General features: G+C 42.3%; 1 protein-coding gene across 1 annotated transcript in view; it reads right to left on the bottom strand.

The window, feature by feature from the left end:
- Positions 1 to 18,521, bottom strand: part of ANKH (ANKH inorganic pyrophosphate transport regulator) — a 105,343-nt gene that overhangs the window by 23,092 nt on the left and 63,730 nt on the right. The window contains exons 3-8 of the mRNA XM_075705160.1: positions 13,816 to 13,934; positions 12,617 to 12,700; positions 9,918 to 10,088; positions 9,175 to 9,309; positions 6,044 to 6,136; positions 2,117 to 2,212 (exon numbers count right to left, since the gene is read on the bottom strand). Coding sequence (XP_075561275.1) covers positions 2,117 to 2,212; positions 6,044 to 6,136; positions 9,175 to 9,309; positions 9,918 to 10,088; positions 12,617 to 12,700; positions 13,816 to 13,934 — 698 coding nt within the window. The remainder of the gene's footprint in view (positions 1 to 2,116; positions 2,213 to 6,043; positions 6,137 to 9,174; positions 9,310 to 9,917; positions 10,089 to 12,616; positions 12,701 to 13,815; positions 13,935 to 18,521) is intronic.

Raw genomic sequence — 18,521 nt, 5'->3', positions numbered from 1 at the left:
GAGAGCCATGGAAAGTCTCCGGACAATGGCCAATTTCCTACATGCTGTAGAAAATACAAGTTAGAGCAAGAGCTGCCAGCATCTAAGCCACATGAAAAAAGAGTTCAATCTTAAATCTGGGAAATGAATAGACAGAAGAGATGCCACATTGGCTCGTGCAGTCCTGTCTTTGACAGTCGCCAGGTGTAGCTGTTTAGGGAAAAAGTATAGGAAACAAAGAGCAGCAGCAATCTCCTAATTCAGCCACTGATGGATTGAGTTGCTTCATTTTCAACTGTGAAATAAGACATAGAGTACCATATCCCACTTTCTCAGACTGGGACAAGGGGTTGCGGATGGTTACAAATACTGCAGGCTTGTGTACTGTAAGGTTTCCTTTGATGTAAATTAGTTTCCCTTCATGCATAGGCCATGAGTGACTTGGTCAAAAGGCTCTACACTAAAAAGAAGGGGAAAGAGAAATGATGTCAGCCCTTCATTACTCAAAGGTAGATTTGTGAACGTGGGGAGGAGAGAGTTACAAAGCAGCCAGCTACCCTGTGGAAGGTACGCAACACTGGGGATAAAGAGAAAACCCGCCTGGGGTATCAACAGATTCAAGTTTAGGACTCTGAGCATCATACCCTAAAACAATTGCAGCATTTTCCACTTACTTTTCTTGCGTGAAGAAGGACTTTTTCTTTGAGAAACTTATTTTCTAGGTTCCCCTTGGATTTTGTCCTGCTAGTGCAGGTTCTGAGGAGAGGAGCTGTCATGGCCCTGAGGGCACTGCCGGCCCTGCCCGTCCCTGCCCAGCCTCCCTGGGGGCTGCCCCCACCTGCCCGCGGCCCAGGGCCCCATGCCAGCCCCCCGGGGCCCTCAGCCCCTGCCCCAGCCACGCCGCAGCAGGGCCCCACAGTCTCCAGCTCCCCACAGCCCTGCCCTGCCTGGCCAGGGGCCCTGCAGAGCCGGGCCCACCCACGGGCCCACGGCCCGGCCCGGCCTCGGCCCGACCCCATCCCCAGGGGGGTGCCCGCTGCCCGGGGCTGGGGCTGCCCCTCCGCCCCCCGGCTGCCCTGCTCCTGGCTGGGGCTGCCATGTTGTGCCCTGCCATGACTGATCCTGGTGGTCCTGGTGCCTGGCAGTGCCCTGACAGGAGCCGGCCCAGGACTCCTTAGGACACCGTGCATGGATCACAAATCTGCTAATGGCTGTCATGGACAGAGGCATGGTTGCTAGTGCAAGTCCACCCCAAGTGGGTGGCTTGACCAGCTCCAAGCACTAACATAAATCCATCCTATGTAGAAACAGAAGTTGCATTTACTCTGGTAATCTGCTCCATTATTTGCTATGATCCCCACCACCTGTGTGAGTTTTATTCCACAGCTGCCTGTTGGTTGCTAAAAAGACTTGTGCACAAACAGTTTTCTTGGGGAAGATGCACTGTATGTATGTGTGCAAGCTGGTTGTTTTGAAATGCAGCAGGCTCAGCAAAATTTCTCCCTGAATGTCAGCCCCTTGCAATGCTTCCCAGCACAGACAAGGCTTTAGATCCTTTTGTCAGTGTCAGCACTGTCTCCGAGATTGCCGTTTTCAGTTCATTTTGAGAGGAAACAAAACCAACGTGCATGAAAAGTACCCCAAGCATGGAAGACCAGTGCCACGTGAGGTGGCGGGGAACAGCTACTGCAATTTCGACGCATGCTGCCATTCCCACCGTTCACAGTAAATGATGCCCGGGGACAAGCTGCCATCCCACCGCACATGAGACAAATGTGGTTCTTCATTTTCTTGACATGCTGGTTACCAGAAGTTTTGTTCATTAAAAAAAACGAGAAAAAAGAAAAGCAGATCTCTGATACCTCTTTGCATGTGGAGGCTGATTTTAAATGAAAAGTAGCGAGAAGAATTAAATAAAATAACTCTAGCCCATAAGGTATCTAGCCTGAGTTAATGATAGCTGATTTTCTTAGTACTCCAGTACTATGATCACAGTCTCTCCTCCAGATAAAAGCAACAGAGCTTCATAAGAAAAGACAACTCACCTTTCTTGAACTACTAGTGCTTTTAGCATTAGGTAGAGGAGATAATTTTCTGGTTGAGATGAAAGCCAGAAAGTTGAACAAAGGTTTCTTACCGTTAAGGACAATGCCATGCAAACAAAAGTGAACTTCTTGATATGTGTTGCTGTGACGGTGCTGTTGGTGTTCACCAATTTATTGCTGGGGTTATTCTAGGGTGAGAGAAAGAGATAACGAGCATTAGCTTGGCTCCAGACTAGTGGGAGGCTGACGGCACCAGGGTCATGTGTTGGACCTGGCTGTCTGTGTGCATGCATGTCTGTCTTTGCTTGTTTGCTTTTTAACCTAGAGCTTTCTGAGTACTTTGTACCACCACAGAATATTTTCCGCTTAAACTGACAGCAACTGCTCCTATGGTCACTGAAGGCTGAGTAATCTCCCTACTTTTCTAAGGAGTAAGTCCTATTTAACAAATTCAGCTTTGAAAAAGGGTGGTAGCTCTTTCTAAGGAAACTCCACGTAATGTTTCTACCTTAGTTTAAAGTTTCTATCATGTTTTCACAGGAAAAATAGGATTCCATTCCTTTTTACCACAGAGTGGTACCGAATCCATACGCCAATGCAAGCACCCTTACTGATCCAATTAGACAAGTAGGTAACACAAACAAAGCTTCTGAACAGCTGGGTTCATTAATGCAGTTTAATGAACAGAACATAATTAGGACTATTAGATGTTCCACCTTGAACATGGGCTCTGTACTCACATGGCAGTGAAGTTTTATTTAAAACAACAACAAAAGCCCTCTTTCAAATGTCTAATATAGCAAATGAAGCTGAAGATTTAAAATTGCCCTCAGGGAACACATCAAAACAAACTAAATGGTCTATGAAAGAAGAGGATGGGATATCAAAAGCAGGGCACCATTAGGAGCCCTGTAGCAATAGGCTGTTGGGTCATCTATTGCATTTACCCTGAGGCTGTTTGGGATACATAAGTATGTGCCCACGCTGATAAAACCTGTACCGTGAGATGTAGTACAACATTTGTTCATCCTTGATGTAACTCAGGTGGAACAGCAGTACCTCACATGGTCAGTCTCCTTTACTGAAGTTACTCATAAGAGAAATGGGAACTTAAGTAAACACATCTTGGGAGAGGACAAACTGAATGTGAGCTCTGTGAAGGGTACATACATCATCTCACACACATTCGAGTAGTTGATGCAGTTTTACAATTTAAAGCTTTTGTGGTGATCAGTGCAGCGATGGCACCTGGACAGCCCCACACTCCTGCCTAAATATCTGCTCGGAAGTTTGGGTGCGTGAAGATGCATGTAGGCAAACCATACTCTAAAGCAGGAAGCTACTCCCACGTCTGCCCTTTTTGGGAACAGGTTATGAAAACTCTCTGTAAACATTTTTTTCAGGCATGTATTCTTATTTCTTGTGTTTCTTAAGAAATATTTTGTTACTGTTAGTTTTTATGTATGTGAGGATAGGCCTCGCTCACATCGCTCACCAGTGTTTAAACGAACTCTGCTGCCTGGCTCAACTTTCCAACTAAGGCTAAAATAACAGAGAGGAAGGAAAGCACACCCAAATCCAGCCATCCAAAGGGGCTGTGAAGAAAAAGGGCTCTCGCTCGTTCCTACCTTGCTGCTGCTACCTCTGCCCTTGCTCTAACTCTTGGCCACATACTCTTTATTCCCATCTCTTGCACATTATTTAGTTCTTGGATCAAAACGCTATGCAGATTATGGAGCAAAAAGAGTATCCATTCCCATCTATTAATCAGATAAATAGCGTTCACAAGTCCTCTGACAGTCGGTGTTGTTGCTCTGAATCAGATGGCACAGTCCATTAAGAGTAATGGCATTGTCACCGTATAAAACAGCAAACAGACCACAGAAGTAGGATATGCCTGTTTTCTTTCAGAAAATCAGTGGTAACCCTTAACCTGAGTGTAACTGCTAGGCCATGAGGTTGCTCTGGACATAGAGTCTCATAAAAGACTGAAGCAGGACCCTGCATCTCTCTTACAAACATGAAAAGATTTAACAATTTCCCTGTGAAGACAAGAATCTGACTTCTCCAGTAGAGCCACTAAAGAGGGGCATACTATCCGGATCCCAAATCCCATCAGTTGGTTAAGGCAATGCTGTGTGCTTCTGATGGCCATCAGCATTGCCAGCTTTCTGAGTAACCAACAAAAAAAAAACCCAAAAACCCGGGAGTTTTCATGCATGCAAACTGTTTCAGCATCTGAAAATAAAATGGAGGCTTTACACAGTCCGGAAATAAAAAGTGCTTCTATTTGGACTCTTCTGAGAAAGCCTTAGCTTGAAGGAACAAAGCTTTTGAAAAGCACGGTGACATGCAAATGACATGTGACCAAGGGTAAAGCAATTCTCACAACAATCTAAAAAAAACCCACTGTGAGTTTCTGGTTTGGTATTTATTGTCTGAAAGGTACGGTGGAGGCATTTGCAGACATTATTGCCAGGATGAGATACACTTTATACTGCTGCTACCTCATTTAGCACATTTTATGCCAAATTGCTCTTAAAACATGCAACTAAAATCCCCGTTACATACTTTTTCGTCAGTTAAACTACCTATCTGTGCCTTACCCTAGCTTTTTCTTCCTCACATTTGTTCCACAAGAGCTCTATGAGAAGCCTTTTAACTGAAACAAACAGACAAATCATGGCCTAATCCTGTCACCACCACAGTTGTCAGCACATCTTCTGCCAGCTAAATGAGACCTGAATTTAGGAGTCTTAATTGCTGTTAATTTTGCTTGGCAATAGTGCATTTGATTGTGGCTCGTAACAGATGAGGTTAGCAGCCCCTGTGTTTCCTGTCCCAAATAATTTTTTTCTTGCAGTTTATTTGGTTTGCATCTGCAGTTCCTTTTCAGCAGCATGACTTCTGAGAAAGCCTGCATGTTGTATTTTATCTGACAGGTCAATTTAGCTGTACACGGGCAGGTTAAGAAGTTATGACTGATTTGACTTTTCTTTGTTTTGTTTATAAATTCTCCTTGGAAATATGGTGGATCATATCAAACACGACTTGCTTCAGTTAAGTACCTCCCTGAGCAAGCAAACATTTTTTTTCATCAGTATTTGGAACCAGAAAGTTCAGTTACTAATTGGTAAATAAAGGGAAGGAGAGGATCTGGCATGTGAATTAGGGTGTCACAGGGCATGACTGTTCTTCGCACAACATATGGGCTAGTGAGTACCAGTTCTAAAACAGAGCAAAAAAAGACTCTAAACAAAATTAATTTTGGTTATATATTTACTCTGTGCTCAGTTCCAGGAGCAATCCTTGCATTCTTATGTAATTACATGATTTGCCAACAAAAATCTTCATAGTCTTGGTCAGCTAAGTCAGTACTACTAAAATAATGTATGTTATCTGAGTTACTATCAGTCTATGAAACAATCTTTGCTAAATATTAACATAAGCAAATGAACCCAAACCCATTTGAGAGATACCGCAGAATCTGGAGCAGAGACGTGAGCTTGCTCACTCACTGATGCGATACTTTGTGAGAAACCACTTCATTAGCTAAGTAGCTACATCACAGTGAATAAGTGAGGACTATTTTTAATCCTTAAACATACAGCACCTATCTATTAAAAAGGTAGCTTAATACCCTGTAACACAAAGCTAAGGTTAAAATCATAAATCAGACAACAGCTTGAAGCCACCGAAAACAAATTAATTTTAACTAGGGTTTTAAGAAAACCTTATCAATGGGACAAGGAACAATAGGCATCAAAAGAAAAAGTAAAGAGAAGCAAGACAGTAGATGGTCATTAATACAGCCCTATTTAATCTTTGGTTAGTTTATTTTTTAAATAACCTGTTACACTTGATTATGGAGCCATGAACTATATTCAATTTGTTTGGCAGAAATTCCTCTGACATCACTGAAGCCACCCCTAAATTAAAATGTTGTAAAAGAAAGAGGAAAACCACGCATGTGAAACCACATGAAAGGTATTTATTACAACCCTGACATGGGCACTCACCTTGTCAAAAGCAGGGTATACTGCTCTGATCTCTGTCAGCCAGCCATACGGCATGTGTCCCACAGGATACGTAGCTGTCAGAATCGCCACCGCCTGTGGAAAGAGACAGGGAAACATGAACTTCAAATCTTTGAACAAAACAGTTGAAATAACATAGGGTGCCATTTCCCACCAATATCACCACATTGACCTTGACACAGTGAGAAACCAGGCAGGCGACTGGAAGATCTTTGTTTCAGGAAGACCGGCAGAGTGGCCGGCATTTGGCCCAGCATTTCAAGCTTACAAAATCTTTCGTGCCATGAAGCTACGTTACTCAGCTGTGTCGTTTCACCATCACTGATACTTTGGGATAATAGTCAACTTGAGCTGGTGTGTGCCCCTCAGCCAGCCAAATACCTCCTGCCCATGTTGCTTCTGAGTTATTTTACCTACAGGTACTTGAGTAGCAGAATGCCTTACAGCTCATGGTAGCTTTGTATCCTATTTCATAATTTTAATTTATATACATTTTACTTGGTTATTTGTAAGTAAAGCAGTTTTAAGACAGACAGACAGACTACAAAACAGTAGGCCTCAGTGGCTGACTGACTTTGGACATCAAGCCAACTGCTCTGGGGCAGGAGGTACTTATGAGATGAAAAACCCCCCTCTCCCCACTTTTGTGCTCATCAACAAAAAACAGACAAAAATAATTCCGGATGACCATTTTTATCATGAGAAACAACTCACTGCCTGCAGTTTAAAACTAGGCCCTTTTGCACTTTCACAAGTACAGTTCAAGAGGTACATCAAAGACATACCCCCCCACACACACATAATAATGTATGAAAGATTTTGCTGATGTTTCTGATTTCTGAAGAAGTCCAAATACATGTACTTCACGTCTTTCATGTAGGAAGGGTATTTAGGGAGCTCTTCCTGCAACTGCTTGGAAATCTACTGTCACCCCAAGTTTTCTAGTCCTCAGAGCCGAAGTGTGCAGCTGTACTGAGAACTGCCTGACTCTCTTAATTCCAGAAATCAAAACGTTTGACTGCCTTTTGTCTGCAGGTTCAGATCTGTTACAATCTGCCTAAATTCAGATTCATTTGACATCTGGCAATGGTAGTGTTAAGAATGACCTTTTTTAACTACCGCTGTCTCTGTTTCCCTCCTAAACTTTCAATGTACATTTTCTTGGTTATCTGAGCCCATTTTCCCATTATAATTGCTGTCCTTGCTTGGTTAAAAGATCTATACAAACACAGGACCACGTAGTAAGCTAATTTGTTCCCTTTGCTGTTTAAAAAGAGGGTGGGAAGTAGTGATATCCACAGAGAGGAAGAGAGTGGGATAGATTCTTCCCTGCTAATAATAGCTTTAATGTTTAATGTACCTTGAAAAAATAATTGGTTTAAAGAAACCAAATTGGAATTTTAAGACAGTACCCTTTTTAATTGCAATCCCCCCTCTCCCATTATTGTATTTTCAGCAGAATTTCCATCTGTATGAAACCTAACTAGGTTAAATCAAATAAAGAATATGAAAGATACTTTGCTTATTTTCATGTGAAGTCCAAAAAGACTTCAAAGACACAGTAACCGTTAAAGAAAATGGTATTTCAGTACCACATGTTGTATGCTAGATTCCACTTGGATTAAATCATTGAAGTTTTTAGCAGTGATTTTTCTGCCAGTATTTTTCCTCAATCAGTGGGATCCCAAAATATGTGCATGAAAGCTTTCCTAAATGTCTCGAACCTGTATTTGACAGGTGAAAAAGTCCCCCATCAAAGCCAACAGCAAAAAAGTTACCCCAACCACCAGAACTGTGCTGGCAGTCCAAACAGAAGCAGTGGGAGTTGGCCAATGCAAGTGGACTTGCTGTCCTCATGAACATGCTACAGCCTAGCCCTTCACAGGGACATCCTGCCCACACTGAAAATTGCTGATGCTATTGAACAGGGGACCTATAAAACTGCTGTCTTTACTGATGCTCCAGACACTGCTGTTATCTGTTTTGCCAGTGCCTCCCTTTTCAGAAGCAATTATTTCAGAAATCAGAGAAAGTTGAAATGTGACTATTACTGTTAGTGTAAAAAGGCCAGCAAACCACCAGCTATGACAGGTATTTGGAGTCATCCTAATAGCAACAAAATGGAATTGGCTAGCCATGAAATATGATGAATCTAAAATCAAGTCACCAAGAAATGCAAAAGTGACCTCTGCTAACCCCCTCTGGCTCCCCTTGTACTGAGGCTGCTATTAATGCATAGACTGATCCCTGATTTACACATATAAAAGCGTTATGTTTCCTGAATTCTCTCCTGAACTTGCAGTCACTGGCAACTCCTGAGCGAGTGAAACACACAGTATGAAATACACGTATGGCAAATTAGTAGTGCTGAGAGAACATTTGTTAGGCATCAGTTGTTTGAATTTTCCTTCCCATTTAGTATCTATCTTACAGCTTTGTTTTTCCCACAGAAAAAAACATAAGAGATTTGCTAATGACTTCACTCATCCTCCCACCGAAACTGGCAGCAAAGGTCCCCCAGAGTTCTTAAAAGGATAGGTGAGAGCATTGGAGAAGGCTCTGCATTACAATCAGAAGTCCGGCTCCCATCAGCTGTAGGACACTACTGGAGTAATCTGAAATTCCTCAAGAGAGACAGTGTGCATTTCATATCCCAACCAGGAGACAGATTTTTTTTTATGTGCTTCCTTACATCTCTGCCCTATTCTGTGTGATGCACTGACTGCTAACAGTAGTTTCACATCAGTTTGCACAGCCATAAATATACATGACAGGAAACAGCGGAACATGGGACTACCAATGACTGTCCTAAAATCTCTGGGAACTGAATGCTCCAGAGCACATGTACCTATATGTAGAGCATGAAAACCTCCGACGCAGGAACTGTTCAGTGAAAAAATTCTACTGGTCTTGTTGAGGGTGAGGTCCCAGTAGGCCTGGCAGAAATGCTCCTGGTAAGAGTCCAAGCAGTCTTCTTTTCAAGGATAAAGAGAGCACTAAACAGAAATGTACTTAAGGCAAGTTTTTCTTGTCAGCATGGCTGAGAAGAGAAACACAGAGGTAACTCCACGTAAATGATCCTTTGCAGTAATAGAGAGCACTGACTTTCTTACCTCTGTGGCTGCAGAACTGCCACCTAGGTCCCGGGAAACAAAAAGATTGACAATGGGCCTGCTTATTCGCTGAGTTGCCAAAATTAACGCCAAAGGCCACCAGAAACTCAGCATCTTCCTTATTGTAGCCTCTCCCTGCAACACATAGGAAAAAATAAAAAAAAACAAGTGGGTTTGGAAAAAAACATGGAGAACTGAACCAAAAGCACAGAGAAAGGTTTTTTGCTTTTCCCACCCATTGTCAGTTTGGTACATTCATTTCCACAGTTTTCAGTACGAGGAGCCTAAAATATTTTCACTCATGTTAGTAATACTGATTCAAAAGAAGCTGTGTCATGGATCTCAATAAATAATGCATAAGGTATCTATCTGCATAATTTGTTCTGGCTACCAGACAAAGATATGTGAAAACCAATATGACATTTGAGGAAAAAGAGGAATTTTGAGACCTTCTTCCCTGTGAAATAAGGTGTCCACTTAGTTCATGCTGTGCTGTCTTACAGCTCAGTACAGAGCTCAGTACAGAGGTGCTCAGTAGACAGCACATCCATACCATGGGAAGCATTGCCTCATGTGCACTGTTGCTGGAATAGTTTATACCATGTCTCTTTAAGTGAAAATGTTTTTTCTTACAGGACAGAGAGAGGAGGCCCTTCGTGCGCAATGGTTTAGTACAGTATTATAACACAAAAAGCAAGTTTAAAATTATTGAATTTGAAAAATCGCGAAGTATTAAGACGTACCCCCATTTCAGGCCCACTTCTGTCAGGAATGACGTCATGTATGTTCCTGTAGTATCCGAGACATAATGTGGTACATCGGACAAGGGCTCCCATGTATAAGGACAAGATTGGGATCAGAAGAGGCTCCCTGCACTCCAAGTGACTGTGAAGCAAAATGGCTACAAAAACAACCTGCAGGGCAAACAAAAAAATTATTAGTAATTTGTCTGTGTGTTTCTTTAGGGCCAACATATCTCCTGTCTGACTCCAAGCTAGTCCATCTGAACCAACAACCATGAGTAACTACAGTATCTATCTGACTTCGAGCTTGTGGCATTTGAAACTTTAGTCAGGACCCCCGCTGCATTTGGTCTTACAAATGAGAAGAACAAGAGTCAACATCATGCAGAAGCTCTATTAAACAGTACTTGATGGTATGGGCAGGTGTCAGACTAGGAGCCATAAATAGGAGAAGGTTAGCATGGAAGTCTGGCAAGGTCTGGCAGGAAGCATGTGGCCGAGTGTCACCCTTTCCAGGAGAATGTGCTATTCTGATATACACTGAGGCTGGAGACATGCTTCTAGGGTCAGCTTCTAAGCCCTACTTTTTTTTGCGGGGGGGGGGGGGGGGGGGGGGGGCGGGGAGGAGGCAATGGCAATTAAAAAGCCAGATGTTTTAAAGTATTCACTTCAGCATTTAGAAGCAAGAAGTCTTATGTCATCCTGATTTTCTACTTTTTTGAGTGAAATTTCAGTATTTCATCATTCTCTCTTCAGCCGAGTGCCACATTGATGTAAATGAAATGGAAACTTTTGGGCTAATGAACAGCTCGTAATTCAGTCTCGTAAGATTAAATGCTCAATCCAGAAAATGCAAAGGATTTGATTAATATGACATTACACTCTTCATTAAGTACAGAGCTGACAGCGTGCCTGTTAAATTCCAAATGTCTCTGGATGGGGGGCACAACTGGAAAGCCAACTGTGTTTGGTGCTGTGAACAGCAGAATCAAGGACAACCCTGCCGGGACATGCTGGCATTCAATGAGTTCCAAGAAATACAAAACACATTGTTCAGGGGCAGGTTCTCTCCTTCATTGCTAGAGCTCAAGAAATACTTCAGAAAAATCACACTGTGCAGATGTTTATTAGGCATGTGGTGTTGTTTATGAGGGTTTGCTAAACTGCTCTTTTGGACCCTACAAAAGAATTGTTTTTCAGTAAACAGAAGCAAAGTCAGTCACAAAAAGTGTGTCTATGCAGCTGCCCAAGGAGAATTAGCTACTGCCTGTTCACCTATTGCTTGGGTAGGGAGCAGATGTAGGTGTAGAGAGTTCTGGAATATGGAGAGTCACAACTTTTTGTCTTCCGGATTTGCTCTTGCTCTGTGCAATATTTTGTGGAGAGAAGATGACAGGTGTCTTATTCTTCACAACCCTGGCACCCCACTCACCAACCATTGTGGAAAGGGCATGTGTGCTATGGCCAAAATAAGAATTTGTTTCTGTATTTAGCTGTATGTGACCTGACATGCATGTAGGGTCAGCAAACTTTGTAGGTCACACCAGAACAAGAGCAGATCCTGAGGGTTAAGGTCATTTACAGTAATTGGTATTATCTTCAGGGATTTAGTGCAGTACTGTAGAGGGACAGACCTGCCAAACATAGAATAACAGCTGACTGAATGGTTTATGGTTTGCTCATATTTAGTGGGAGGGAAATGCTATGGAAAATTGAACTTAGTGCTGTTGACTTCATATTTCCTTTGATGTTGTACTGTTATTATCCTCTTTCTTACTCAGTCATTACAGCATTCAGCTGGTAATGGGGCAGTACAGCAACTGTTTTACAGGTGCTGGGACTCTCCATTTCGTAATATTTTTATATACGCTTTTTAAAGAGGGATGCATATTGGTTCTCAAATGCTACAACACTGCCCATCAGCAATGTGTATGACTGTTGGTTTTTAAGTGTGTCTAGTACAAAGCAACAGGGTAGTTAACACCTCCCTCACACATGAAAGTTCAAACAACATTTGGTCTTCTCTGCATCACCCAGGGGCTATCTCCACAGACCCTTTCTGCTGCAGTTCTGAGCCTTCACCTTTTGGACCAGTAACAAGAACAGTGCCATACTGGCACTCAGAAGATGGCTTACACTACTGCATTTCACTGGATTAGACACCATGTGCAAAACTGGCAGGTGAACGGGAGAATCAAGCCTTCACTTCCCCACCTACAAGCCCCACTCAGGATTTCAGTGCAACTGTGTGAAGTGTGGGGGAGAACGCACAAGGGTGAGAAAGGTCTCTTTCAAAGCACTCTGTCAGCCTCAGGACTGGCAGCAGCCATCAGTCTCTTTGCCTGATCTTTCTTTTTCCCAGATGTACACATGTATATATAGCTTGTTTCTCAGCCATTCTGAAACAGGGTTGCGGAGGTGCTAGAAGACATGGCCCCAGACAATCCTGGTTCCCTTCTTCTGACGTTGGTTTGGGACTGACTTGATGCAGTCAAGTGAGACCAGCCTAAACCACAACTGTCAGCAAACAGCCTCCACACGACAGGGAAACAGCCAGAGAACAGCACACAAGATTAATTCTTCTGGTGTGTTGTTCAGGGTAGAGAGAGAAGGAAGTCTCTGTGCAAGAGAGTTCCTGCTTAGGAAAGCATCTAGTCCGAAACACAATGGAAATAGTGACTGCTGAGAGGAGTCATTACCTGAGCTATGACATCTGAGATGGAGGCACATCCCACTAGGAAACTGTACTTGTGTTTCAGCAGAATCCCAGCATGGGTCCATGCCTGAAAAAAGGCAGAGAAGAGTTTGGGAAATGATTACGATATTTGTGAATGATTTCAGGCCTCAGAATGCTGTTTTCTGGTTGTTACATTGTATATGACTTATAAAGCTCTTATCCACCAGCAGCACCTGGTGTGAACCTGGGCAAATGTTAAGCCAGTAATGCAGAGAAAGCACTGCTGCATTCAGTTCCTCATTGCCAGGGCTGACAGGGAGAATGGGAATAATTTTATGCACTGTATAGAAATTTCTGAGCAGATCTAATAAGAAACTGTCCCTTCTTCATAAAACAGATGCTGCACAGGATGGATTATCATACTAAATAATCTGAGGGAAAAAATGTTTATTCTCATTCACCAGCTGGATGCACCTCTGAAGTGTAATATTCATTGGCCCACTGAGTTATACTGAGTCCTGTCTGGAAAAGAAAACTTAATGATCCAACTTCTTTTTATTGTTAGCTACTGTTTCAAGCAGACAAAGTGGTAGAGAAAGTGGTGGAGGCATGCCATGAGAAGGTTATCCTTTACCAGTTTTACGCAGAAGCAGGGGCATTAAAGAGAGCTGCCATATTTTTACGTTGGTCGCAAGCAGTAAGCCTGGTGATCTGGGAAGCAGCAGCTCTCTTGCCCAAGCATTTGAGATATACTGGACTTAGCTGTGCTTGCAAAAATTGATGGTAGAAAATATCTTTTCAACAAATTTGCTTTGAGAAAACATTGAGCTTATTCCTTGTGAGCTCTGCAAATGATCTCGGAAGGCAGGGCAAATCCAACTCTTTCACTACAAACTGGAACGAGAGGACACATACAGACAATCGGTGCAGCTCATCACAAGATGACCAGTGCTTTCCAGCATGCACATACAGTAATTCTAACATGGCAGCTGAGGTTTTTTATATTTGTCGTGATCTCTGGATGTTCAAAGTCCACCCAGATGCTTTTTCCAGGTAGCAGGAGATGATGAGTCCAGGTATATCCAGAGCTACTGCTTGCAAAGGACACACCTTCCTTCTGCACACCTCCAGTTTCCCATCAGGTAACAGACTGTGAACTAAGGTCACCAAAGAAAAAAAATAACATTAATATTAAAATTCAGTTCTGAATCAGGCACTCACCATGGCATCCATAAAAGGGAAGGCAGCAAGATAAAGGAAGGCCCTCCGAGTTTTACTTCCCACGGATTCATCCACATGGTGCAGCTTATTAATAATGTAATACCCCAAATCGCTATATGCTGTAGAGACACAAGAATAGGAATGAATAATAAAGGTTACGTGTGGACTCTGGGTGAGATACTCAGAAGTACCTGAAAGGCTGCGATGCCTAGGAGCTCAGACATGCATCCACTTAGCAAACAGCTGCAGGGGCTTCAGGATATTACAGCCTCACCAGCTGCTGTTTATGACTAAGGAGTGCTCTCATGGTTCTTTTTCAAGTAACCTTTGGCAGAAGAGTGATAACAAATGGCTGGGTTGGGAGATGGGTATAGTAAGTGCCACATCTGTTTGCTAAATGAACACACTAGTACTCCAGAAAATCTATTGCTCTTTCATTAACTCAAGGCTCTTTGTTAGAAAAGCTGTTTTCACCATGCTTGTGTATTTCATGGGATGCAGTACCTTATAAATGCTGAAACCATCTACTGTCACTACAATCTCATGACATTACCTGCAAACCTGCCCAAAGCTGTAAAAGGATACTATGAATTGCGAAAGCATGCAATAAATCACACTCATTATGCTTCTCCCTTACTCTGCCTAATGATCACCTCTGCTGGGACCTGTCAGGGCACTGTGCCCTTCGCTGTACAGTCTCTCGACAGCCTTGACCAGCCTTACTTTCCTTCCTTATCTAGAGCTGGCATCTCAGGAGCCACAAATCAGAAAAAGGCACCACTGGAAATCAGGGGGTTGCCACTTCCGATCACCAGTATGTTATTTTGCTGTCCTGTTCCAACCCGAGATGAGAATTTTTAGTGTTGGGCAACACATCTCTTGCTAGGTCTCTCTTCCCAAGGGTTGAAGATAGCACAGACGCAGGGACTCATGACACAGCTCTCTAAAGAACTGCTTACGTCTCTGTTAGTACCCATGTCATCCAGCTGTTTTAACAACCCCAGAGTCCTCCTCATGACCAGGAATAACGAAGAGCTAGCTATGATTGGAGTCTCTGAACTACGGGGACTTACATAATATGCACAGTTAAATAATCCAAATAGTTTTTAACCTTTTATAAACTATGTTCTAGACCTGCATAGTATTACTTGGTTTCCTCTACGCACTTGTAATAGCAGTTAAAAGAATGATTAGGTTGTAAAATCAAACTCCCAACAGAAGTAATGGCAGAATTACTTGTGCCTGGAGAATCTTACCTCAGTTCTCTTCCACTTGTGTCTTTTCTAAGACATGTAATTCAAATGTGAACATCTATCTGATTTTCCATTTATAACAACTCTCTTATCATTGTACAGACCTCCATATAGGGTATTTCAGGAAAGCTATCCTTTTCATGCATGCAGGTCACATAATCAGATTGACAAATTCTAACACTAGTCGTCCAATTCAATCTTTTTAGCCTAAAACTGTCTCTCGTAACTCATAAACAGTGTTTGGAAGCAATTAAAGAGGCGTTTCAGTCACCATTGTTTTGTGATGGCTGAGGGATACAGCAGTTAAATGGTTAACAGGACTGAAAAGACTTTTTCAGTCCGAACAAGACAGTGTAAACAAGGTAGTAAAATAGAAGGAGGTGGTATGACAGCACTGGGAACAGGCATGAGCCTCATTCCAGATAACCAGGACTGCCCAAAAGATACTAAAATATTAAAATCTCCCCATTCCCTATGTTGGTCCCTATCTATATGTCTTTCATGTGAAAGATCTACGAGCGTTAGACTCGCAGTCTCCCGGTTCATCCAATAATCCCCAAGTTGCTTAGCCATCCTCCTGAGGCCCTCCCAGCCTTGTTTCCTTTGGAAGGGTGTTGGGGAAGAGCTTTAAACCAGGACTCCAACCTTTCCTCAGTTCAGGGAGGCCAGTTTAGCTCTTTAAGTGTTCACGTGCTTGTTGCAGTCCAGTCACACATCAAGCACAACCTTTTTTTTTTTTTTTTGCATGAATACCCAGACACCAATTTTCACTCAGTATTTTGAAAGCTCTCTGTTATGCATGTTTTTTCATGTGGTAAGTCCTCGTGGAAAGCTGCTTTTACAGCGGTGCAGCACATGGATGTTTCTGAATTGACTTATTTGAATGAAAGACAGGAAGTTTGGAAGGCACGTGAGGCAAGCCACCTGTGAGGGTTAGATTCATCAAGCTGTCTCTTAGGTTCTGTTGAAGTTGCTTTACACTTCTCCTGCACAAATACTTCAAAACTGCTGCAGGAAACACACCAGCCGTATTCCCCACAAGGGGACTGACAGGATGAAAGTCCAGCTGCTGAGGAACCTGCTTCTGTGGAGGGGCCTCCACCAGCAGTGCAGTGCTGGAAGACAGCACGCTGCAGAAGTCACCCTCTGTGCTCTCCATGCACTTCACCTGCTCGGCTTCACCTGCCTTAAATGAGACTTTTAAAGTGTTTAGAAAGTGAGTAATAAGTAACTTCTGGGGCTCTAAAAGCCATTGAGATGTTTAAATTTTTTAAGTTTACTATCACAGAAACATTCACAGAATCAGAGGGGTCAGAGGCTGAACTACTCTCACTTCTAGGAACAGACATTTCACCACAGGGCTGCAGTTTATTGGCAGGGCACTCTCAAGGGACTTATACCACCACAGCCCACAGCATCACATTTTTAAGATTGCCAGGGGTATCAGCACCGTGCTCTGTAAGCTTTAAGATTCTTTTTTCTCTCCCCCATCAAAAAAAAAAAAAGTCTAACTGCACTTTTTAATGTGATTTTGATTTTAAGATCATAATGGCTAGCTTAAAATAGTTTTAAAATAGTGAACTATTCCACATGTCAGTGAAAGCACAGAATCACTTTTGCTGATGTCCATGAATGTTTCCATCCTCAGAAAGGAGGACTCAGCAAGATGAGATTTACTGACAAATATACAGGCATGTGTCTCTGAGCTGTGAATAAAGCAAGCGCTGATGCAATTAGAACTTAACCTTGGCCAACCTTACAAACTTATTATCAAGCATGGTACAAAGTTAATAACACAGACAACAGAGCTGAAGAGTATTACACGAATCTAAAGCAGATGGCTCTTCCCATTCCTTGCATAATTTCAACCAAAACACAGAAGTCCAACTTGAAGACAAGCTGCCTGTTTGCTCTCCTCTAATACGTCATTTATTTTGATATGTCTATGGATTAGTTTTGCTACAGAATTTAGGCAGGAATTTTTGCTTTTGGCTTTTCCAGTTGAGTTTGAAGACCCAGAAGCTTAAGAAATGACACTGAAAACTGCATACCTAATTAGATCTCCTCTTCCCTACACTGATTCTCTAACAAGTTGATTACTACCACACAGAATTCAGACATTCTTAAAACAACTGAACACACTCTTGATGATGCCAGCAGTCTCAAACAAATAGCTGTACCGTAGTCATTTTGGAGCTGTCTACTACCCAGCATATTATACTTACATCATAAAGATAACAAAAAGAAACCCTCATAGGAAGTGATACCATTTACGTCCAGACACAGAGCTACATATGTCAATATTAGGTTTACCAGAGGAAAAAAAATCGAAAAATGTTTTTGGGTTAAATTGTGTTCTTTTTAGATGCATTCCATTTTCATACTTTGTTGCCAGTTTTAAAAATGGGTTTGGAGACTTGAGAAGTAAAAATCTATTCTGCTGCTTGTCAGAAAGATGGCTCACATGGCCAAAACTGGTGCTGGTCAGGAGTTTGCTCAACTAAGTGGATTGGGCAGATAGCAAAAATGCCAATTTGGAAAAAAGAAAATAATTGAGTGGCAAGTCTTCAGTTGGAGATGGCACAAGGTACATAGGCTTCTTTATGTCTTTGCGTAGCCTGACTTAAAGCAGAAGCAAAAGCCTGTGTCCCCCTTGTGAAAGCCTGGATGATCAGAGTGTTTTAGGCTTTGTGATTTTCTTGCTCATAGTAATAAATGAATTTAAAAAGAAAACAGCTTAGGAGCATCTCAATGTAGATAGACTGATTACTGCAATCATCTTTTTCCTGTGCTCAGCTCTAGTTCCAAAATTGTATTAGTTGATTTTCCCAAATCTATCAACAACCATTGGTCTCTGAAATATCTTTAGGTAGGCCAACATCTCATAAGTCTCAAAATTAGCCTGTTTTAACTAGAAATCAATCATTGCTATCCTAAAATCCACAGATGCTTTGGTCATAGGCTTTCTGCCTTTTTCCTTTGCCCTGAATACCTTGCTGATAAGAAACTGCCCCTGTTGTGGGAGAAGGGTTGGGGCAGGTGGAGAAGCATGTTACTGCTTTAGCAATGGCCATCTGAAGATGCTGAAGTAGGACACATTTTTAATGAATAACATTTTATCATCTTTTAGAAAGAAAAAAAAAAGACGCAAGCCTGGATTATATTCTGATTTGTGTTCCTGTGCTATCATTTTCCAAGGCAAAATGTTTAGTACGAGCCAGTACAGTGGGCATGTCAGAACAAGACTGACTGGAAGAAATAGCTCAGGTTGTCATAAGCCACTCTGTAACTCCTAGTCTCTAGAAAATTCCAGTAGTGTTGGTGGGATTACACCTATGTCTCGTTTCTTATGCAGATCTTTCATGTACATGCAGTGACCATGGATGTGGGAAGCTCAAAAGAATCAGTGGAATTACTAGCAACTGCTAAAGCTTTCCCCTGTGCAGTCTGTGC

The sequence above is a fragment of the Pelecanus crispus genome, chromosome 2 (assembly GCF_030463565.1).
Source record: "Pelecanus crispus isolate bPelCri1 chromosome 2, bPelCri1.pri, whole genome shotgun sequence".
In the NCBI taxonomy this organism is placed as follows: domain Eukaryota; kingdom Metazoa; phylum Chordata; class Aves; order Pelecaniformes; family Pelecanidae; genus Pelecanus; species Pelecanus crispus.
This window is presented reverse-complemented; position numbering and strand designations above follow the sequence as displayed.